The sequence below is a fragment of the Piliocolobus tephrosceles genome, chromosome 2 (genome assembly GCF_002776525.5).
Source record: "Piliocolobus tephrosceles isolate RC106 chromosome 2, ASM277652v3, whole genome shotgun sequence".
NCBI classification, from domain to species: domain Eukaryota; kingdom Metazoa; phylum Chordata; class Mammalia; order Primates; family Cercopithecidae; genus Piliocolobus; species Piliocolobus tephrosceles.
This window is the reverse complement of record NC_045435.1, coordinates 9494582-9518906: the sequence shown is the minus strand read 5'-3', so window position 1 is coordinate 9518906 and position 24325 is coordinate 9494582. Positions and strand designations below refer to the sequence as shown.

Genomic DNA, 24325 nt, shown 5'->3' with positions numbered 1-24325 from the left:
TAAAGTATACAACACATATAACATACAAAATAAGTGTTAACCAATTTATGCTATCAGTAAGATATCTAGGCAATGGTAGGCTACTAGTAGTTAAATTTCGGGGGAGTCAAAAGTCACAAGCGGATTTCAGACTGCACAAGGTGTTGTTGGCGGCACTAACCCCCACTCTGCTCAAGGGTCAACGGTACAAGTTTCCGATAAAAAATAAAAATGAAAGATGAGGAATGCATGTCATTCCACAGCTAAACGAAAGTTGCTACTACTGGGTTTTATTTTTAAAAACAGGGAATCATGAATCCTGACACTTGATATTCATTCTTTTCACTTTCTTAGAGCCTCGCTGAGTTCTTTCTATTCCACTATCTCATTCCTTTAAATCTTCTATCAGATAGCTGAAAGCCCATAATCTCTGATGGAAAAGCCAAGCTTCAGATATTACTGAATGTCTAAATCCTGAATGTTGAAAGGGCCTGGGCAGACAGGAAAACTTAGTATTTTTTATTCTTTAATCAGTCAAAGATATTTTAATGTTCTATTAAAAACATTAAGAATAACATTTTGGGAAAATGTATTGATGCCAAATTGCTACCACAGGAGAAAAAAAGGGGACTTTTTACTAATAACTCCGTGTTTACACCTTATATGAGGACAAAAATAAAACTATGGAATACATAAGCCAAAGAGTTAAATTTGTTTGGCAGCCACATCAGAGTGAAATCAACACTTGTCAAGATGCCAGTGCTTAAGTGAAACCATGACCCTCATTCAAGCTGCCCCAAGATTTTCACAAATGGAAAATACATACATATTTTTGGCAGCTACTGAAAAAGAACAAAATGAAAGCAGATGAAGGATTGTGACCTCACCTTATTAAAGACCATACTTTGTGAAATTAAAGGAAAACCAAGCACACCTTTCTGTAGATAAATTCAATAAATACTTGTTTCAAAGGAATGTGTGGCTCTTTAAATTAGTAAGGTTGGAAACAATCTCTTCCTTTGAGACAGAACGGGAAACCAGTTTAGTGGGATTTACTTTGGCCCAACATTTTGATGAAATCAATATCTCCAGACACTGCACAGAAAGAGTGAATACAGACCTAAGAGCCTTAGAGAATAATGTGAACTCACCCTGACAACTCTACTAAACCAGGCTCTCAACAACTCGTTCTCCCCAGCATGGGGCAATTTTCTCCCTCTCTTACCTCGACATCATCATAATGGGGCGGTAGGCCCTGGGATCCTGCGGGAGTTATGTACACATTCGAGCCAACCAAGGAGCCAAAGTAACATTCCAGCTTCTCCTGGATCCTCCAAAGCTCATCCTTTACAAAAAAGGAAAAAAAAGGGTGGTGGGTGTGGTGCAAAATGTATTAGAAATAAGAGTAAGAGCATGCTCTTGTTCACTTAGGAAGTCCTTACTGCGCAACTATTATATACCAGATACTGGGAATTATGCAATGATACAGCCAATAACCATGCCCTCAAAAATCTTCCATTCCAGTGCAGAAACACCATGCAACAGATGTGAACAGATAAAGGGGAGACTGACAAGGTGGGCAACTGGGAGTCCGGAAGGCTTTTAAGCAAGGAAGGACACAATCCAATTTCCAGTTTTGAAAGCTCACCCTGGTTATTGTGTGAAGAATGCACTGTAGAAAAGAGTGGAAGTCAGAGAGACTAGTGAGGAAGCTTCTCAGGCAGCAGCTCAAGCGAGAAGTGACCGGGGTGGTAAGAAAGGCATGGAGGGAAACGGAAGAGTGGGATGCACTCTAGAAGCAGGACAGACAGGACTTGCTGACAGACTCAACGTAAAGGAGAGGAGTTAAAAAAAAATACCCCTGAGTTTTTGACGTGGGCAGTCAGTTCCCCTTTCCATGTAATGAGATGCAAAAAACTTACAAAAAACAAGTTTTCAGGACAAAAAAAAAAAAGAGTTTTATATTAGAAATGTTAAGTTTGGGATGCTAAGACCCCCCCACATGGAGATGTCTTTAAGTCGGTCTGAAGTTCTGGCAGAAACGAAGTACTGAAGATTTACACTTGGCAATTGCCTATATAAACTGGATATTTAAAGCAATGGGAACAGAAATGATAACATAGGAAGAAGGTACAGACAGAGAAGGAATAACAGGCTGGGTAATGTTCCCTCTCTCTACTATCAACTCTTTAGAGCAAACATCAGACTGAGGGGCCTAGCGATGGGCCATATATTCCCATGAGAGAGAAAGAAGTCTGATTTTACCAAGGCTGACGAGAAGAGAGGAGGGGGCAATTAGGCCATGTAGATAATGGCACTTCTTATGTGCCAGGCACTGTCTCCAAGTGCTTTACACATATTAATTATGCAACCCTCACAATAACCCTGCCTCATAAAGAGAGTACCATCATTACTTTCCGTTTAGAGAGGGTACTATCATTATCTTCAGTTTACAGATGAGGAAACTGAGGCATGAGAACATACAACTAGTAAACGATGGCGCCGGGATTCAAATTCAGGCAGCATGGCTCCAGAGTCCATACCTTTCAGATAATTTAAGAAAAGACAAACCACACAGGACACTAAAGAGACTAAAGTTTTAAACATGAATGTACAGTGCCTGGCACACAGACTGCACGACAACGTATTTAAATATTTGCTGAGCGAACCGACGACCACAGCTTGGAGTCCCTTCTACCACAGGAGTGAAAAAGAATCCACTGTATTAAAAACATCAAGTGAGAAAGAACTGGGAAGAACTGGGTCAATACAAAAAAAGACTTTTTTAAGACATAGTCTGCTCTGTCACCCAGGCTGAAGTGCAGTGGTGTGATCACAATCACAGTTCAATGGAGCCTCGACATCCCAGACTTAAATGATCCTCACATCTCAGCCTCCCAAGCAGCTGGGACTGCAGATGCATGCCACCTTGCCCGGCTAATTTTTTTCTTTTTTTTTTTTTTTTCTCTTTTTGTAGAGATGATGGTCTCACTTTGCTGCCCAGACTGGTGTCAAACTCTTGGATTCAAGTTATCCTCCTACTCTGGCCTCCCAAAGTGCTAGGATTACAGATATGAGCCATGGACTTAGCCAAGGACATCTTTATACAGACTATTGGGCGTCTCTATTTATAATCTCAGAGTTTCTACTTAACACAGAAAAAATAATTTAGTATCATCTGAATAGCTCCAAAGAGTTAACAGAGCTCCAAAAGGGCCTAATTTATTTCAGGGAAAGGCCAACAGGACCTGGTTCTGCAATTATTTTTATATAGTAACTGGAACCACCAGAAAACCAGGCTTCTCTCTCTCTCTCTCTCTCTGATGGTGTGAGAGGCCTTGCAGAACTGTACAGGTGATTTTATGGTTCCCGACCCAACTATCAGGGTCTGTAACTGATGAATACGTCTCTTGTCTTCTTAAAGGTTACTGAAAATGCTATTAATGGCACAATTTTTCTATTTCACCAGGACCTTTAGCCTCTGAATCTGCCAACCGTGGCCTACTAGAAGAGATCTGGAGCCAAACTACCTCGGTTCAAGTTATAATTACAAGCAAGGTGACTTCAGTTGTTTATCTTTAAGATAACGATATTACCAGTCCCACTCAAACACTGTGGCGAACAGCATAAAACAACTTATCACAAATCCTATTTAAATTGCAAAGCAGTATACAAGCCATATTGCTTTACTAACATTGACTCAAGCACAAACAAGGCTCCTGAAACCTGTCTTCTCCTTTACCACAGGACTCGATATCCAGCGAGTCCAAGCAGGACCTAGAACAATGAAAGGGAGAAGGCGGAAGTCTCTCTCCTGGCTGGCTGTGACCTCCCCTCTCCACTGACCTACCCCTCAGAATCAAAACTCAAGGCCATGGCTAAAATAGAAGCCCACGTATATGCCTAAAGAAAGGCAAAAGCAAACATACAAAAAGACCTACTAAATTTCAATTTACATCTTTCAAAGTATGGTAGGAAAATGCCTTAAATTTGAAGTCAGAAACCCTTATCAGCTTGGAATAGCTATGGAAAGGTCACATCTGTGAACTCGTTTTTTCACACAGAAAATGGAGTCCACAGCCAGGTGCAGTGGCTCATGCCTGTAATCCCAGCATTTTGGGAGGCCAAGGCAGGTGGATCACAAGGTCAGGAGTTCGAGGCCAGCCTGGCCAACATGGTGAAACCCCATCTCTACTGAAAAAAAACAAAATTAGTCGGGTGTGGTGGCACGCACCTGTAATCCCAGCCACTCAGGAGGCTGAGGCAGGAGAACTGCTTGAACACTGGAGGCGGAGGCTGCAGTGAGCCAAGATTGCACCACTGCACTCCAGCCTGGGTGACAGGGCAAGACTCCATCTCAAAAAAAAAAAAAAAAGAGAAAGAGAAAAAAAGAAAATGGAACAAAAGCTGCCCTATTTCAAATGCCTGTTAGAAAGTTCAAAAGTTTAAATATATGAAATTACTTTTAAACTCTAGTCTGCTAAGCAAAATGCAAATAATTGTGATAATTCCTCTCACCAGGACTTTTAATATATGGATTACCGAAAGCAAGTGCAAACAACTTATTATGGTTCCCTGGTTACCCCCTTACTCGTTTTTAAACTAACTCTACTAATAAGCTGTGCACAGTCTGAGACCCAGTAAACCAAGGGTGGCATGTTCACTCTAACAGTCTCTCAACCTGGCCAGGGATAAACTGCTTCTAGACTTCCTCTATTCTGATGTTAATAAGCCCATTACTAAAGAAACATACACAATACCAAACCACCTCATAATATAGTACTTAGAATCCAGACTCTAGTGGAAGACAGTGAGCTCCTACGGCTTATAGGTCTCTCCAGTATGGGTGGTAGAAAGAGATTTAAAAAAAAAAAAAAAAAAAAAAGGCCCAGCACAGTAGCTCATGCCTGTAATCCCAGCACTTTGGGAGGCTGAGGTGGGTGGATCACCTGAGGGCAGAAGTTCAAGACCAGCCTGGCCAACATGGTGAAACCCTGTCTCTACTAAAAACACAAAAACTAGCCGGGCATGGTGCTGTATGCCTGTAATCCTAGCTACTAGGTGGGCTGAGGCAGAAGGATCACTTGAACCCGGGAGGCGAGGCTTGCAGTAAGCCGAGATCATGCCACTGCACTTCAACCTGGGCAAAGAGCGAGACTCAGCCTGGAAAAAAAAAAAAAAAAAAAAAAAAAAAAGGCACAACCTAGTCTGGCCTGAGGGCTGAATTTGCCCTGAGAAAGCTCATCCTTCCTGCTTTAATAAACTCAGCCAGAGCCTAGTCAACAAGGCAAAAGAAACAGGTTCTTGGACACTGGAATCCCAGACGAGGAATGTGCAGGGCTTAAGTGGATGAGCAGAGAAAAGTCCTGGGGGGAGATGATTCTAAAGTAGAGAAATGACAGCCACAGTGGATACCACACATATGCCAAACATCACCTCTCTGCTGGTCTATAACCAAAGTACACGCAATCAAATTCACTGAATTCATTGATGTTTAGAGTTTTCAGGTTTCTAAAAAGCGCTCTTACAAGTGCTACTTCTAGTCAAGGACTAGCTCAGCGAGAAGCATTTTATTGATGGTGTCCATATTTTCTGAATTCAAATCATAACTTGGTCTGACAAATGATTTGTAAATTCTTTTTGAGTGCCTAGGCCACAAGGTTAGCATTTCAGGGACATTTCAACTTCGTATGATTGCTTGAGATGGAATAGCTGGAATCAGGACTTGTCTTGAATCTAAGAGTATTCATACTTCACACAGAGTATGAATAGGTTCAAGATCTTTTAGACAGGAAAGAAAGGGAGGGGTATTCACCAGATGAAGGCCGGTGGGATGTAACAAGCCACCTCAAGTTAAATCACCGGAAACACTATTGGTAACTGACAACAGAGTCCCAGAAGCCATCAATAAAGCCAGAATTCATTCCTCTCAATATGGAACCTCACAAACCCCTCTCTTTCTCCTCCCATGTTGCCATTTTGCCTTAACGGAGGGTCACAGAAGGGGGTTTCTGAATGGGGATCAAAATTTATCTAAAATTTAGAACAGCCCCTCACCTGTTCTGGGCCATCTGTCATGAGATGAGATACAGATCTCACACCTTGAGGAAAACAAATTAGCTCATACTAAACCTGCATTTTATAAATGTAGAAATCGAGCATAGAGGAGGCAAATTATTTCCCAAATGTCAATCCCTGATATAGAAATAAAGCAAAAATTTGCCAGTCCTCTGCATTTGCAAAGCAAAGATTTCCTCCATCTATGAAGCCTTACCAGGAGCAGTTCCAGGACCCTGTACCTCAATGTCACCCATTCGGGTGTCATTAAGGGTGAAGTCTCTTTATCGAACTTGCATCTAGCATGTGATCTGGTCATGGCTCTGAAGCCTCTACTTAGACGCAGGCAGTAAAGGGACGCAACTTCGGGAAAAAATGATCACCTTGATGCTATCATGCCTTAAATTACGGTGATGTGACAAACCAAATAGAAATGTCTATCATATAGAAAAACATAAACTGGCTCACAGAACATACTCCTGCAGTTGTAGTGCCACTTTCATGACTTTATAAACTTGCAGTATAGTTTTTGCAGCTCGATGATACCCAACAATGTCTACCCTGAGTTGCTGGAGTTTCTAACAGTTTAGCCAAAACATAACACATAATCTTAATCCTAGTTAGAATGCATTTAGACCAAAGAGGTGCTACCCCTTCTCAAACTGGCAGGAAGCTAACCACCATCAAACTACGTATTCACTCTTGAGCTGATATGTGGCCAAATGTTAGTACTTTAAAATGTATGAGGATTCTGCAATGGGGAAACTGGTTACCTTAAATCTCTGAGGTTGGTGAAACTGAATCGTTGCCCTTTTCTGATCAAAATCTTTTCTCAGCTGAAGAAAGTGTGCCTTGCCATCTTTATTTAAAACCTTCTTCTTCCCATTGACACACCGGCAGACATTCACGTCTCTTCCATAGTACATTCCCCGGCTGCACAGACTCTTCAGATCTGTTAGCTTGAACAGGGACCAATAGTATGTGGCCAGTGCGGGGTCATCTCTCTGAATGAGAAGGGGCTTCTGCTCCCAGAATTCCTTGAAAAAAGTCTCTGTCTTGATGGGCGAGATTAAACTTTCAAAGAGACTACTGGGACTGTCAAAGTTTAAAGCTGAAGGCCCCCCAGCTGCTTCTACCTTCACCTGCTTACAGGGAACCGGGCCCTCTTCCTTCCCACTCCCTGCAGGCTTTGCTTTCTTTGGCATCGTTCTGTCTTCAAGACAAAGCAATAAAGAAATGCAAACCTACCAAAAGAACAGAACACACATGGTCAGGTGCCAGCATTGGTGTTAGTGGATCGCGCACACACACAACTGAATGACCATTACACCTTCATGAGAACTCTCATAGGTCAAAGCTACTTCCCCCAGGAGAGGAGACAGCCTTAAGCCAATGTCGTTTCTTCTAAGATATGATTCAGCCTCAACCACCACTCAGATGACATATTCATCTAAAGAAGACCGTGTTTTTCTTTTACACAAGCACTATGTCATGGTATTATTTATTGGGCAGTATAATTATCCCAAATAAACCTATTCAACTGTCTCAGCAGTTCCTACTCATAGGTTCAGCCTGTGGTCCTTGACACAGCAAAGTCAAATATCTTGGATTTGGCTCCCATCAGCATCAGAGCCCACATCTAATTAGACGTACTCTGAGTTACAAACATTTGACTGGAGAACAACTAACAGCCGCCCACTTCCAGGTGCTCCTCACCGCAGCCCCACCCCAACTGTTGCGCAGGTCAGTCAATGCACCCTGGACCCACAGTGTCTCCTGGTGGCTGGAGCAGGCCACTGCCTTCTCCTGTCTCCACTAACCACCTGAACCTCCTCACTTCCAACTCTGAGCTTATTCCTGAAAACTGCCACTTTTATCAAAAACTCCCCTTCGTTTAAAGAAACAAATAAAGCCCCTAAAGGCTGAAAAGTGAAGGTTAAAAGTAGTTACATCTCAAGTCTTGAAAAAACTATAACTTTTTAACTGAAGATATTAAATAATACCAATATCATTAACCCCTAACACAGCACTTCTCCAACTTTAATGTGCACACAGATCGCCTGAGCATCTCAATAAAATGCAGGAGATGATTCACTAGCTCCAAGGTGGAGCCTGAGATTCTACATTTCTAACAGGCTCCCAGGTGATGCTTCTGCTGCTGACACTGCTGACTAGCAGAAGCCACTCAGCCAAGCCTTGCAAAGCTCCTTCAGAACTGCCTCCAAACCACAACTATTGATACTTAAAGGCTAGGTCTCCCTCATCTGTTTCCAAGAACTGTAATTCAAATTATTTAAATGTCCTGAGACTGCAAAATTCTATCTTAAAGTCCTTTCCCCCTGGGAAGAGACTCCATTGCCTTCAGCAGATTCTTAAAGGAGTCCCTGTCTCCCAACAAGGTTAAGAACCACTGTGCTTATAAAAACCAAAATTTCTCAAAGACTTGTTATTTATAAATGGTATCTTTTCCTACTTTGGTGAGTTATCAGAATTGCAAGAATACTGTTCTCTGCTCTTTTGTCATTAGAACTAAGCAGTATTTCAGCTACACTGTAGACTAAGTGGAACTAATGTTCTGGCCTGGGAAGTAAGCATCCTGGAACGATGTGTTGCATACTGTGTGATGTGTTGCAACTTATGAAAGAACCTTTAGAATGAAACCCAGATGGAAACTGCACAGATTAAGAAAGGAAATGTCAAAATATAAAACCCTCTAAACAGCTCAGTTCCTTCAAAAGGCCAAGTGTTTTTGATAAGGAAACGCAGGACATGGTGGAAAATGAATACAAATTGATACTAAAATCCTACAGGAGAGGGGTAAAGCTTTAAGCTTAGGAAAAAAAAAATAAACTTTAGTGTTTAGGATATGTGGTCAGTAAGACAGATTTTCTGAAAATGTTTCCTTTAAGTGAAACAGACCAGCTTGAATTCTCAAGGAAAGAACTAAGGCTTCGGGAAGGCACGGCATAGCTAGTACATGGAACTCTCAAGTGATGTAGAAATACAAAGAGATACAAAAATGGATTCAGCAAGGGGTACTGCTTATGCAGAAGAGGTTCCATAGCAGGCCTGACTGCTCTCCTTTGAAACTGCAGCTTGTGGCGGACGTCTGAGAACTTAAGATTTTGGGAGAGTTTCCACCACCATTAACTGATAGGAATGGCTCACCATGCCTAAAACGTACAATCATTACGGTTTATACCAACACCTGCCAGGCAGGGGTGGCCTAAGTGACCAGCCCCCAGTAAAAGCCCTGGGCACTGCGTCTCTAACAAGCTTCCCTGGTTGGCAACATTTCACAAGTGTTGACACAACTAACTGCTGCAGCAACTGAGCGCAGCCGGTGTGGCCGCTCGAAGACCCTTGGAGTCTTGCACTTGGTCTCCCCAGAACTTCATCCATGTGCCTCTTCCCTTTGCTGACTGTACTTGGCATCCTTTCCCTGTAATAAATCAGCCAAGTCCTCCTAGCAAATTGCTGAACTAAGGATGGTCTTGGGGACCACACACATTGCTCACGTTTAATTTTTAAAAACCTAGATGGGTTTATTAGGTTTGTATTACTAAAGGCACCCTATACAGTAATTTTATATTCAGCCACACATCTCTTATTGCTCACAATTGTTCCGTTTAAAATTTAAGGGGAGAGAGCAGCAGGAAGATGCAAACAAAAAGCTTGTTTTCTTTAAGCATAATGAATACAGTATAAGCACATTCACCAGAAAGGGTGGCTAAACAAAGAATGCAAAACACTTATGCCGAAATAAAATCACTTAAAAGAATCTTTCCCATCTACAATCACTAACAAAATATACCCCAATACTGTGTAACAAATGCTTTCCTTAGAATATAAATTTCACTACCCATACTGCAAAAAGTTACATCATTTGTTTCTCTATGTTCATGTTGAAATGATTTGAGGCTCCGTTAATTGGAACCTAAGCTTAGAGGTTTCTGGGCAAATACACTATTTCTCTGATTCTCACACTACTCATACTGAAGACAACCATTCCTTTTAACAGCTTTCTAGAGCAGAGGGGAGAAAGATGAAGCATCCTACCACATTAAACATATGAAAGTCTTAAGGTACACATCACAATTTCGGAAACAGCAAAAAGTAAAACACATTATCTTAGAATCCAATACTATAGTAATTAAAGAAGACAATGCTTTGTCTAGAATAGTACAGCCAACACAATCTTGCCCGTAAGCCTCAGAGACCACCCCAATAGGAGTAAATATTTCTATAAAATCACAGAAAAGTTTTTGAAGAGCAATTGTTTTCCATTTAACTATAAGCATTAAATGTAAAAAGACTAAAAGATTTACGGTTCATACTTTGGTGACTACCCCACAGATAATCCCTATAAGAAAATCAATGTTGACAACCATACTATAGATAGTCACTATATTTTAAAGGTACCCTAAACTCCTTTTCCATAATATTTGAGGACATGAAGACGCGAGGAAGCTTTTGAAGGAAAGGATTTGTATATCCCCAGAAACAAGCAAGGTGTGGTACAGAGGTCCTCAAGAAATGTTTGCTGAATTTTTCATGTTTTCATCTTTTGTCTCTATACAATTTTGGAGACAAATCACAAAGGCCTTACACAAAACAGTTACGGAAAAAACAGATGGTTTGTGCAGAGGGGATTATTTTTCTGCTGGCAGCTGTCACTTCAGGATTCAACAGTATCGTAAAAGCTAAAAGGCACTTTAGACATCAGTAGTTACTACTAAAGCGGGGGAGGGAAGTATGAGTTTCCACATTCCCTGGGCACTGTTTTACCGAATGTAGTTCAGAGTTACCAGCAAGGTTGTTAGCATGCAAATTTCTGGGTCCCTTATCAAGCCCACTGGATTGCCACTTCTGATGGCTGCGGCCCAGAAATCTGCATCAACATAATACGCTCTCTAGATGAATTTCACGTCCACTAACGGAGGACAACAGTCAAACGCAGCTCAGTTAAACACACACGGCTGTCAGAAATTATATATTGTTTGTAACAAGGTTGCCCAGACTGACCTAAAACATTTCTTTTTGGCTCAGAGACATGTTAATCAATCCAGAGGGAAAACTGGTTCTCCTATTGACCTAAAGGGGTGACCAGCAGCTATTTTTTAATTTGATTTTAGAGAGGAAACGGACTATACCTCAATGTATTTTGGTGACCTTGATGTTACAAAGCTTGATGTCCTGGAGGCAAAAACCCGCACCAGCAGAGGCTGGGTCAATCAAGTTCCTCCGCTCAAAGATGAGCCCAGTGACATGAAACCCGAGGCACCAGATTTACAGCTAATGAGTGGTAAAATCAGATCCTCTTCCTTCCAGTCTATCCTTCCTGAAAACAGTGAATTACCTGGTCTCAGTAACCTGTTGGACAACCCAGCTGTCGGCCAATCGTTGTGGAATTATTTGCTGATAAATGAATTGGAAGCATATGATGTAATGCAGCTGCCCTTCTCCCCACACACCTGAACTTCAGGTTTCCCAGCTGTAGAGCCTGTCTCTTAGGCCCGACCTGACGCCTGGCGGCGCAGCCCACGTGGAGGCCGCGCTCGCACAGGCAGTTCTGCCACCACCCGGCGGAAGCCGGCACCACCCTCCTTGCCAAACCTCCAAACTTTCTGTGCGCTCGTTAACCGGGGTTGCGACCATCAGCCGGGCACTTGTGCGACTCGCTGTGCCCAAGGCTTCCGCGACCATAACCCTAGATCCGGGCTGCACCCACCCTGCCCCGGTCTCCGGGGAGGTGGGGCGCCTGGGCGCGCGTCCCAGGTCCGGCAACCATAAAGCCTGCCACCAAGGCTTCCCGCTGACCGGCAGGTCTCCCACACCCGCACCCGGGCCCAGGTGTCTAGAGCAGCAGCGCGCGTCCCGCGGGATCCGACACGACCAGGCGTGCCCCGGCGCTAGACTAGACAGCCAGCGATAGCGACCCACTCACCCGGCACGGCCTGTTGCGCGCGGCCGCGAGCCCACAGCGCGACGGCGCGGCGGCTGGAGGCGGGGCGGCGTGGGCACGCTCCGGGCGGTGCTCCAGCCCCCGCCCCGCCCCGCCGGCCAGCCAGTGATGGGAGCCCCGGGCCCTGGCTACCCCGCGGTGTTCGGTGTTCATGCCCGGGCGTTTCTTTAGTCCATATGGAAGGAGATAAATGGACTTGTTTTTTTTTTCTCTCTTTTTTTTTTTTTTTTTTTGGTATGTGAGACAAGGTCTCACTCTCCCCAGGCTAGAGTGCAGTGGTGCGATCTTGGCTCACTGCAACCTCCACCTCCCGGGCTCAGGCGATCCTCCTGCCTCGGCCTCCCAAAGTGCTGCATTATAGGTGTGAGCCACCCACCCGACTCTCCTTTTTTTCTTTTAACTTGGGGCGGGAGGAGGGGATTTGGGGGAGCGTGTTGCTGCAACCCCGCTCCTTTTATGAATAGAGAAACAGGCCTGAAGAGGGAATACCAGCTGTGCAACTTTAGGGAGTTGGTGGTCCGGATTCTCCCATAGCTTTCTTATGGGCTGTGTGGCTACACAATGCTGATTTGTACAAGCCGAGTGTCATTTATATCATCTCGCTCCGGGAGACAGAATCAATCCTGGTTTTAAAAGATAGTGGAAATTCGTTGCGACTATGGCTATAGAAACAAGAATTGCAGTTATTTGAGTCCTTTCGGCCTAACACTCTCTACTTTGGAACATTTGGGTCCGTTTGGGAGGCACAAACGAGTGGGCAGGGAAATGAGTGGCGGGCCTGTGCCTTTCTTTGCTCTGTAGACAGCCAGAGGACCCAGAGGAAGTCGATATTTCATTCTGTCAAGGTAACTGAGACCAGTGGCTGCTTCTAATGGTCAAGTAGCACATGAGCAGATGGAAACAAAGTACACCCTTGTCTAACATTTGTCTAAAACTAACAATAATAGCGAGTCTTGAATTGAGTTCTTCCTGGCTGTAAGGCACCACGCTAGGTGTTTCAAATACTCCTCACTTCATCCTCACCACAACCTTGCAATTACCTCCATTTTACAGTCGAGGAAACTGAGTCAGAAGAGGTTAACTAACTTGCACAAGGTCACACAGCTAGGAAAATGCAGAAACAAGATTAGAGCCAAATCAGTCAGTCAACTGTTGGTCTTTTTCACGTTTTACTAATACTTGTGTAACTAGTAAGCTTCCTGGCAGGTTCCAGTTGGAAAAACTCAAGGGTAACATCAAATTTAACCCTTACAGGAAAAAAAAAAAAAAAACAGCCAACAACAAAAATCACTAGTTGATATGATATTGGTAATGTACTTTGCTCTTTATTTTGACTGCAGAGTATCTACTCAAGATAATATAGAATAATATTGCTGTTCCTGGGATTCAGATAAAGGTAAATTCTCACACGTCCACCAGTCGGAAAAACAGTACTGTTGTAGAAAAAAGTTACAATGTCAACATAAAATACCATTTTCTCAGCATATAAAATGGCCCTAGGATGTCTAACAGAACAAAAGTACATATTGAAGTCAACTCTGCGGGGGGAAATCATACATCTTGTGTAGGAGTTCCTCTAAGGCAAAATTAGTCTATCAGTATGTTCTGTCTGTTTTTTTCATTATAATTCCGATTTCTTAGCATAGCAAGCAAAAAAAGTCATGATAGTCCCATCTTCACAGGCATGATCCTATCATGCCTTCACAGGCATGTTCATGCCTTCACAGGCATGAACCTATCATGATAGTCCCATCTTCACAGGCATGATAGGAACCTAAACAGTTCCTATCATGCCTGTGAAGAAAAGGAGGAGGAGCCGGGCGCGGTGGCTCACGCCTGTAATCCCAGCACTTTGGGAGGCCGAGGCGGGCTGACCACAAGGTCAGGAGATCGAGACCATCTTGGCTAACACGGTGAAACCCCGTTTCTGCTAAAAATACAAAAAAATTAGCCGGGCGCGTTGGCAGGCGCCTGTAGTCCCAGCTACTCGGGAGGCTGAGACAGGAGAATGGCGGGAACCCGGGAGACGGAGCTTGCAGTGAGCCGAGATCGCGCCACTGCACTCCAGCCTGGGTGATGAGCAAGACTCCATCTCAAAAAAAAAAAAGAAAAAAGAAAAGAAAAGAAAAGGAGGAGGGACCGGGTGTGGTGGCTCACGCCTGTAATCCCAGCATTTTGGGAGGCTACGTGGGTGGATCACCTGAGGTCAGGAGTTCAAGACCACCCTGGCCAACATGGTGAAAACCCGTCTGTAACATAAATACAAAACAATTATCCAGGCGTGGTGGTGCCCGCCTGTAATCCCAGCTACTCAGGAGGCTGAGGCAGGAGAATTGCTTGAACCAGGGAGGTGGTGGTTGCAGTGAGCTGAGATTGCGCCACTGCACTCCAGCTTGGGCAATAAGAGCAAAACTCTGTTTTGGAAAAGAAAAAGAGAAAGAAACTTAGTTTGTGCTTGGGCGACAAGAGCAAAATTCTGTCAGAAGGAAGAAAGGACGGAAGGGAGGGAGGGAGGGAGGGGAGGAAGTAGGGGTGGGGTGGGATGGGATGGGAGTGGAGAATGGCTTGCAACCTTGCCTGAGAGGAGGAAGAGGAGGTGAGGAAGTAAGGGTGGGGTGGGACGGGAGTAGAGAATGGTCTGCAGCCTTGCCTGGGAGGCTTCTAGAATATGTGGCCTTCCTAAATGTATTGTTTCTGGGTTTTTTTTTTTTTTTTTTTTTTTTTTTGGAAAAGTTCTTCCAGAGAACAAGATGCAGACTGCTATCCAGTTCCCACCAGAGGTTCATTTAAGTCAGTTATTTTGTTTCTATAATTAATTTTCTCATGAAAACAATGCTGTAGATGGCAGCTCTCAAGATCTGCCGGGAAAAGTCTTTAGAAGCCTCCAGATTTCTGAATCAATGGACTAGCGCTCCTCCTCTGGATCTGGGGAACAAAATGCCAAGGAGACAGGAGAAAGGAGAGAATTCCCTTCATGACTTGGTCATAAACCCTGAAACAGACTTGTCCATGAGCCTTATAAAATAAGTTACATTTTGGAAGAGGTGCTTGATGCTCACACCCTTTGGGTTGCTTTGTTAAAAGACTCTGCCAAGTTTGTCTTCCGCTTCTGTGGTCTCTTAGGCTCTTCTTCCTGTAGAGCTTTTGGTTTTTAGCCACCTCACTGTGGCTCTGCACCTGTCCAGCCTGGGCATCAGGCTGCCAAAGTTCATCCCTGTCCTATTCCCACCTCCAGTCACAATGATGCTGGGTGCAAAAAAAAATCTAAAAATGGTAGTGTGTAAATGTAGTTTTTATGGTTATTAGATCTAACTCTGGAGGGGCCAGGTATATGAATTTGGAAAACTCTCTTTGCTAACATTCACTTTCCTCATTTATAAAGTAAGATCGCACCAGATGTACTGTGATATCCCTGTTGGCACTCGAATTCCATAAGCTTAAGGGTCTGTGCTCAAATTTTCAAAAGGCATTAGAAGAAAAATCAGTCTGATTGGAATTACCTTCAGTCTATAAATACTGCAGAACTTATAAAATGATTAATATTTGTATGTTTGTTTAAAGCTTTATTTTATAATGCTACTGTGTCGTAAAGCTCCAGGAAACACACATTACTTTAAACTATGTGAGTACTGCCCCCTATGTGTTTGTATTCACTTTGGTCCAGAAAATACCTAAACCATGTCTTTCTTGTATATGACTTTAATATTTATACCACTATATTGGCCTAGCTTTTTAATATAAAGAAACAGACATATCAAAATTAAATAACTTGCTCAAAATTACATCATTTGATAATCCATTTTTTTCATTTGGGCTGCTATAAGAAAATACCCAAGACTGGGTGGCTTATAAGCAACAAAAAAGGACTTCTCACAGTTTTGGAGGCTTGTTCTCTGGTTCATAGAGGACCCCTTCTAGCTGCATCCTCACATGGTAGAAGTGGTAAGGCAATTCTGTGGGTCCTCTTTATAATCCCATTTTTTTAATTATACTTTAAGTTCTAGGGTACATGTGCACAACGTGCAGGTTTGTTACATATGTATACTTGTGCCATGTTGGTGTGCTGCACCCATCAACTCGTCAGCACCCATCGACTCGTCATTTACATCAGGTATAACTCCCAATGCAATCCCGCCCCCCCTCCCCCCTCCCCATGATAGGCCCCGGTGTGTGATGTTCCCCTTCCCGAGTCCACGTGTTCTCATTGTTCAGTTCCCAACTATGAGTGAGAACATGCAGTGTTTGGTTTTCTGTTCTTGCGACAGTTTGCTGAGAATGATGGTTTCCAGCTTCATCCATGTCCCTACAAAGGACACAAACTCATCCTTTTTTATGGCTGCATAGTATTCCATGGTGTATATGTGCCACATTTTCTTAATCCAGTCTGTCACTGATGGACATTTGGGTTGATTCTAAGTCTTTGCTATTGTAAATAGTGCCACAATGAACATACGGGTGCATGTGTCTTTATAGCAGCATGATTTATAATCCTTTGGGTATATACCCAGTAATGGGATGGCTGGGTCATATGGTACTTCTAGTTCTAGATCCTTGAGGAATCGCCGTACTGTTTTCCATAATGGTTGAACTAGTTTACAATCCCTCCTATTTCTCTGCATCCTCTCCAGCACCTGTTGTTTCCTGACTTTTTAATGATTGCCATTCTAACTGGTGTGAGATGGTATCTCATTGTAGTTTTGATTTGCATTTCTCTGATGGCCAGTGATGACGAGCATTTTTTCATGTGTCTGTTGGCTGTACGCATGTCTTCTTTTGAGAAATGTCTGTTCATATCCCTTGCCCACTTTTTGATGGGGTTGTTTGTTTTTTTCTTGTAAATTTGTTTGAGTTCTTTGTAGTTTCTGGATATTAGCCCTTTGTCAGATGAGTAGATTGCAAAAATTTTCTCCCGTTCTGTAGGTTGCCTGTTCACTCTGATGGTAGTTTCTTTTGCTGTGCAGAAGCTCTTTAGTTTAATTAGATCCTATTTGTCAATTTTGGCTTTTGTTGCTGTTGCTTTTGGTGTTTTAGACATGAAGTCCTTGCCCATGCCTATGTCCTGAATGGTATTACCTAGGTTTTCTTCTAGGGTTTTTATGGTATTAGGTCTAACATTTAAGTCTCTATTCCATCCTGAATTAATTTTCATATAAGGAGTAAGGAAAGGATCCAGTTTCAGCTTTCTACTTATGGCTAGCCAATTTTCCCAGCACCATTTATTAAATAGGGAATCTTTTCCCCATTTCTTGTTTTTCTCAGGTTTGTCAGAGATCAGATGGCTGTAGATGTGTGGTATTATTTCTGAGGACTCTGTTCTGTTCCATTGGTCTGTATCTCTGTTTTGGTACCAGTACCATGCTGTTTTGGTTACTGTAGCCTTGTAGTATAGTTTGAAGTCAGGTAGCGTGATGCCTCCAGCTTTGTTCTTCTGACTTAGGATTGTCTTGGCAATGCGGACTCTCTTTTGGTTCCATGTGAACTTTGAAGCCATTTTTTCCAATTCTATGAAGAAACTCATTGGTAGCTTAATGGGGATGGCATTGAATCTATAAATTACCTTGGGCAGTATGGCCATTTTCACCATATTGATTCTTCCTATCCATGAGCATGGTATGTTCGTCCATTTGTTTGTATCCTCTTTTATTCATTGAGCAGTGGTTTGTATTTCTCCTTGAAGAGGTCCTTTACATCCCTTGTAAGTTGGATTCCTAGGTATTTTATTCTCTTTGAAGCAATTGTGAATGGAAGTTCATTCATGATTTGGCTCTCTGTTTGTCTGTTACTGGTGTATAAGAATGCTTGTGATTTTTTTTTTTTAATATTTATTTATTTTTTTTTTAATTTTTTTTTTTATTATACTTTAAGTTCTAGGGTACATGTGCATAACGTGCAGGTTACATATGTATACATGTGCCATGTTGGTGTGCTGCACCCATCAACTCGTCAGCACCCATCAATTCATCATTTATATCAGGTATAACTCCCCAATGCAATCCCTCCCCCCTCCCCCCTCCCCATGATAGGCCCCAGTGTGTGATGTTCCCCTTCCCGAGTCCAAGTGAGCTCATTGTTCAGTTCCCACCTATGAGTGAGAACATGCGGTGTTTGGTTTTCTCTTCTTGTGATAGTTTGCTAAGAATGATGGTTTCCAGCTGCATCCATGTCCCTACAAAGGATGCAAACTCATCCTTTTTAATGGCTGCATAGTATTCCATGGTGTATGTGTGCCACATTTTCTTAATCCAGTCTGTCACTGATGGACATTTGGGTTGATTCCAAGTCTTTGCTATTGTGAATAGTGCCGCAATAAACATACGTGTGCATGTGTCTTTGTAGTAGCATAATTTATAATCCTTTGGGTATATACCCAGTAGTGGGATGGCTGGGTCATATGGTACATCTAGTTCTAGATCCTTGAGGAATCGCCATACTGTTTTCCATAATGGTTGAACTAGTTTACAATCCCACCAACAGTGTAAAAGTGTTCCTATTTCTCCACATCCTCTCCAACACCTATTGTTTCCTGATTTTTTAATGATTGCCATTCTAAATGGTGTGAGATGGTATCTCATTGTGGTTTTGATTTGCATTTCTCTGATGGCCAGTGATGATGAGCATTTTTTCATGTGTCTGTTGGCTGTATGAATGTCTTCTTTTGAGAAATGTCTGTTCATATCTTTTCCCCACTTTTGGATGGGGTTGTTTGTTTTTTTCTTGTATATTTGTTTGAGTTCTTTGTAGATTCTGGAAATTAGCCCTTTGTCAGATGAGTAGATTGCAAAAATTTTTGCACATTAATTTTGTATCCTGAGATTTTGCTGAAGTTGCTTATCAGCTTAAGGAGATTTGGGGCTGAGATGATGGGGTTTTCTAAATATACAATTGTGTCATCTGCAAACAGGGACAGTTTGACTTCTTCTTTTCCTAACTAAATACCCTTGATTTCTTTCTCTTGCCTGATTGCCCTAGCCAGAACTTCTAACACTATGTTGAATAGAAGTGGTGAGAGAAGGCATCCTTGTCTTGTGCCAGTTTTCAAAGGGAATACTTCCAGTTTTTGCCCATTCAGTATGATATTGGCTGTGAGCTTGTCATAAATAGCTTTTATTATTTTGAGATACGTTCCATCAATACCAAATTTATTGAGAGTTTTTAGCATGAAGGGCTGTTGAATTTTGTCAAAAGCCTTTTCTGCATCTATTGAGATAATCATGTGGTTTTTGTCTTTGGTTCTGTTTATATGCTGGATTATATTTATTGATTTGCATATGTTGAACCAGCCTTGCATCCCAAGGATATTATAAGGCTTTACCCTTGTGACCTAATCTCCTCCCAAAGGCCCCACTTTCTGATCACATTGGTGATTCTGTTTCAGTGTATGAATCCAGGGTGGGGACAAACATTCAGACCATAGCACCCATACTGCCTATCGAGTAATATTCTTTGAACTTCTATTTATGTTTCTCCAAAAGTGGTTAATTTCACCTAACTCAGAAAGATGTCATGAGCTTCAGGTGAGATGGAGTAAGTAAAAAGAGTTTTAAAACTGTAAAATGCTATTCAGCGTGAGAGGCATTACTGTTAAATCCCATATGACATCTTGAACATGATTCCATAGAATGAATTCAATGCATTTGGGCCTTTTATACATGCATACTTCACTTAATTTACACAACTCATCAAGCAGGGCACCTTCAAATTGATGTCATATCACCATGGGATAATCTTGGTGCCTTAGTGCCTTCAGAAAAATCAAATTTGTTTGAGAATGACCCAGGCCGAGGTCTTTCAAGACTATACAGTTACGATACAGCTCATAGAACTCAACATATTCAACTTGATAACAAGCATACCATCACCGTTTGGGATTATATTTTTCATATTTATATAACTATGGTTTAAACTCATTGGGAGCAAGAAATGTGCTGCTTTAATTCTGAGAACTGCAACAGAATTCTTCACAGAGTAGTTACTCAGTGTTTACAAAATTCAATTGAGTAAGTATTCCTATTTTCTTTTCTTGCTTAGAGTCCAATTTCTTTTACAGCCTGTGCCTACAGGAAAGTTGGTGTTAGGCTGCATGACTTAAATGATTCTGCAGACCTCCTTTCTCCAACAACCCAGCACTTGCAGGTGAAAATATGCCTCAGGATTTTCCAATGACTTTTCCTTACAGAGATGTTTTCTTACTTAACATGTTACCATAAATCTTGAAACTGACTTGCCCATGATTCTTATAAAAATATATACTCCTGCAGAGGTGCTTTCTGCTCATACTCTTTGGGTTGCTTTGTTAAAAGGTAAACAAGCTCCTATTGAAAATGTTTCCTACAAGACTGACAGAATGTACATATGGGTGAGGAGCCCCCAACATTATGATGCCACATTAGTTTACTTATTTTCCTTTAAAATATCATAATGACCTAAAAGTGACCAGCTAAGGTGGTACTAGTCAGGTACTGATGGGTCTGTTAATGAAGTTTTTAAAAAAACTTTCAAGGAAGAGAAAAATATACCTCATATAAACTGTTTCTGAATATAGAAAAGGAAAATAACAGAAAAAGAAAATTACAGACAAATGTTATTTATAGACCTAGAGGCATATAACCTCTGTGGGATTTTGGCTTGAAATTTCAGTTGAATCCCCCAAACTGGAGACAATATTCTTATTTTTTATTTGGTCAACACTTGCCACTTTCCATTTTCCAGGCCCTTTTAAAAGACTGAGTACATAAGCTTATTAATACACACGACAATCTAAAAGGAAGATACTATAACTCTCCAAGTTTTACATGTGAGGAAACTGAGGCACCAGGAAACTAAGTTATTAGCCAAAGGTCACAGAGTAATAGGAGATAGAACCAATATTTTAATGGATGCCACCTGGCTTTAGAGCAGGGTTTCTTAGCCTTGGTAATATTGACATTTGGGTCTGTAATTCTTTGTGTGGGAGGCTGTCCCATGCATTGCAGGATGTTTCACAGCATCCCTGGCCTCTACCCACCAAGTGCTGGTTGTTCTTCTACCCCTAGTTGAAACACCCTAAATTTATCTAGACATTGCTGAATTTCTCCTGGGGGCACCTTCTACCCCATCTTTTAATCTCACACTATACTGCAGTTAAACAGCACATTTAAATATATTCTCAAGAGGAGATGCTAGACGTTGCCCTGTAGGTCTTACTGAAAGGCCCAAGACGGTCCTGTGACCATCACTCACATTCAGGGTATATAAAGAGAAGGAAAGTTAGGGGAAATTTGTGGAAGTAGGGAGTTTGGGGAATCATAGATTTTCAGTCTAGCTGAAATTTCTGTAGCATGTCCCTTCCTCCCCCAAGCCAAGTGACAGGGACTCCAGAGCCCAGGCAGGGAGGCTTGGATTCTCTGCAGGAGGGTGTCTGACGTGGTGCTTGCTGAGCTGTAGGATCTGCTGGTCTGCTCTGGGGCTGCTGTCAGAGAAGATCCTATTGGGGTTGGAAAGTTCTTGCACCCCAGAGATACGGCCCTGGGAATGTGAAGGCTGCTTCTCACCTGGAATATCCTGAAGAAAGAGTTGGCTGGTGACCTCATCATAGCACTCTGAGGCAAAAAGGCAGTGTGGGGGCAGCCTGCTCTCACACAGATTGTCACATCAAGGACTGTCGAACATCTTCTGGGCTGAGTGGTTGCTGTGGAAAGTAGTTAAGCTTGGACCACCAGGAAGGTGACAAAAAGAGTGGCATAGTGGACCAGGAAGCAGGGGGGTCCATTGGCCCAGACAGGAAAAGAGACACAGGGTCTCAGGCAGTCTGTCAGAGATCTCAAGGTTAATTTCAATAAACCCAGTACCTCCAAATCAACCTTCTCCTTGTCAACTAAAGAAAAAGCTAGACTTTCAAAGAATTAAATTAGTTTCATTTAGAGTCTTACTGACAACTTCAACCAAGGAGAGCCTTTCAGAGTTCTGTTAGACTGTTCCAAAGGAGTATTTCAACCCATACCTTATACATTACATGGTGGAGGTTCCGTGCGTGTTCAGAAGTTACATAAAATGTACTCAGAAGTTACATTAGAGCAAAATCTCATCAAAGTTTGGGTGCAAGAGTACATCTGGCTACGGATCACAAAGATATAATTATTAATCCTGTCAGATGTTATCTTATGGACAGGAAGAGACAAAATGTAGGATCAATGAACTTATCTTTTCTAAAAATGCAGTGATTCAGGCAAGAGATGTGGGAATCTGTGCTCTGTTCTGCTTACCATCTTCAAGGCATTCTTCCGGAGGGCTGCGCTTGTCACTGAGCCAGGGGTTTCTGAAGGTAGGCTGAGGGGCAGAATGAGCAAACATTGCTTCTTCACAGCAAGGGTGACGTGGCTGGCCAGAAGCAGACATTTGCTACTTTATCTCACACCCTGCATCCCTTGAGAGCTTCCACATTTGAATAGCTGTCCCTGGGGCCAGCTACATAATTTGTGGGACCAGTTGCAAAATGAAAATATAGAGCCCCTTTTCAAAAGAGTGCCATTAAAGGTACTAAAATGTAAAACCATTCCCTTCTTTTGTCTCTCATTCTTTACTATCAGGGTGGCATCTTTTATTTGCTACTAAATGCCATGCTCTACCCTGGTGCAGGAAGGTGAGTGCCAACATTCATAGGTACCCCGGGCTCTGCAGGGCCATTGGGTGCTGCTAAATTAAGAAAAAAAAATCATAAAATTGGAAAGGAAAGGAGACTTTATTTCCCATAAACGATTATACCCTGCAAGGTGCCCATCCCTCAGACAGGGAGGTGTGCCTCTGGCTAAGACCAGGGAGAGGCACTTTCGAAGGAGCGGGGGTGGGGGTAGGACCTTAATGCTGAACCAGTTGGCTAAACATACATTCCCAGCAGGTTATGGGGAATAGCTATGAATATTCATGAAGGTGGTCCTGACACTTGCGTATTGAACCAATATGCATGTATTTAATAACATATGACCCAGGTTCACTTTGAGGTGGAGACTTAACATTTAAATATATTGCAGTTAGGCGCTATATGTTAACAGGTGTTTTTAGGATGCGAAGTCAGGCAAGTGCACAACCTCTTAAGCCGGCCAGAGCTGGTCTATAGTTGGTGGTTTTCTTATCAGGAGAAAGTCACTGAAATCTTCTCTTGTCCAGTCAAAGCTGAAGTTATGGCTGGTAGAATAGGAGGTCAGTTAGTTAGTGTCCAGTGCTAAGCTACGATTGTTTTAATATTGCTTATCTCAAGGCCAGTACTTGTTTAGCTGCTAGAGAAAAATAAAAACCTTGTAGCAGTTAGAACATAGTTTATTTTTCTTCAAGTGCAGGGGTGAGTGTCTTAACCCTTGCGTGGTATGGCCTCAGGTCCTGTTTATAATTTGATATCTTATTGCCACGGAGTCTGCTCTGTCAGTCTTAAAATCTCTATTTTGCCATACTTTCAGGCCAGTTGTACCAAAACCGTAAAAGGGAGGGGCATAGAATGAGGCTTTTCTGACCTCCTGTTCCGTCATGGCCATGAACTCAATTTTAAGGATTTTCTGGGGTCCCTTTCCCTGCAGGGAGTTCTTTTAGTCAGGAAGGGGCTTAGCATTTTATTTTTCGTTTAGTGCCCACGAGTGTGCAGGAGCACATGGTCACAGGCTGCTGCCATCTCCCCGCTGCTAGCCACTGGCTCAGCACTGCTGTGCCTGGCCGGGGATGGGAACATCAATCTCCCCACCCCTCAGCAGATGGGTGAACACCAAGAGATGGCAACCTCCCAGCCGGGACACACTAATTACTTGAATAGGGAGTGGGCAAGGGGTTTGCTCCAGCCTGGTGGCTCTCCAAACACACTGTAGCACTGACAGCCCAGGGCACAGCTGGCTGCCACCATGACCAGCCCCAAATGCTATGGAAAGTGCATCCCATCCCAGCCTTCTCTGCATCTGTGTCTAGGCCTCTACCTGGGGCAAGCAGCAGGGCATTGGGCCTGGCAGGAGAGGGGGTTGGGAGGGAGAGATCCAGAACCATCCCACAAGGTGGAACAGAGGCAGAACTGCACGTGCCACACCTACATACCTGCAGTTTCCTCCCTTCCTCCTTCAGACTTCATTCACAAAACGAATTCTAAGATTAGATTATTATGAATTTCAAGATGGTGACTCCAAAGCATTAAACCCCAAGGGTGAGGCTCCTGGTGAACTGCATACTCAGCCCTGCCTGCCACCTAGGGAACAGCAACAAACCAGTTGAGCTAAAGTACATATCATTAAGTAAATAGACTTCTGCAAGTTCTTTCCCTAATCCTGTCCATCCATTCCCCACTCCAAACCCAGTGGAATGAAGAAGGATGGG

General features: G+C 42.7%; 1 protein-coding gene across 7 annotated transcripts in view; it reads right to left on the bottom strand.

Moving 5' to 3' along the window:
* RIOX2 (ribosomal oxygenase 2) overlaps positions 1 to 12048 on the bottom strand; it is a 30578-nt gene extending 18530 nt beyond the window's left edge. For 4 of the 7 annotated variants that reach the window (XR_002732348.2, XR_002732347.2, XM_023216028.2 and 1 more), the window contains exons 1-3: positions 11984 to 12048; positions 6810 to 7280; positions 1205 to 1324 (exon numbers count right to left, since the gene is read on the bottom strand). Coding sequence is in view for 4 of the 7 variants with exons in the window: in XM_023216028.2 (XP_023071796.2) it covers positions 1205 to 1324; positions 6810 to 7241 (552 nt within the window). In the remaining 3 variants the exon portion in view is untranslated. The other 3 variants (XM_023216030.2, XM_023216029.2, XM_023216033.2) reach the window with 3 other exon arrangements.
* Positions 12049 to 24325: the final 12277 nt, after the last annotated feature.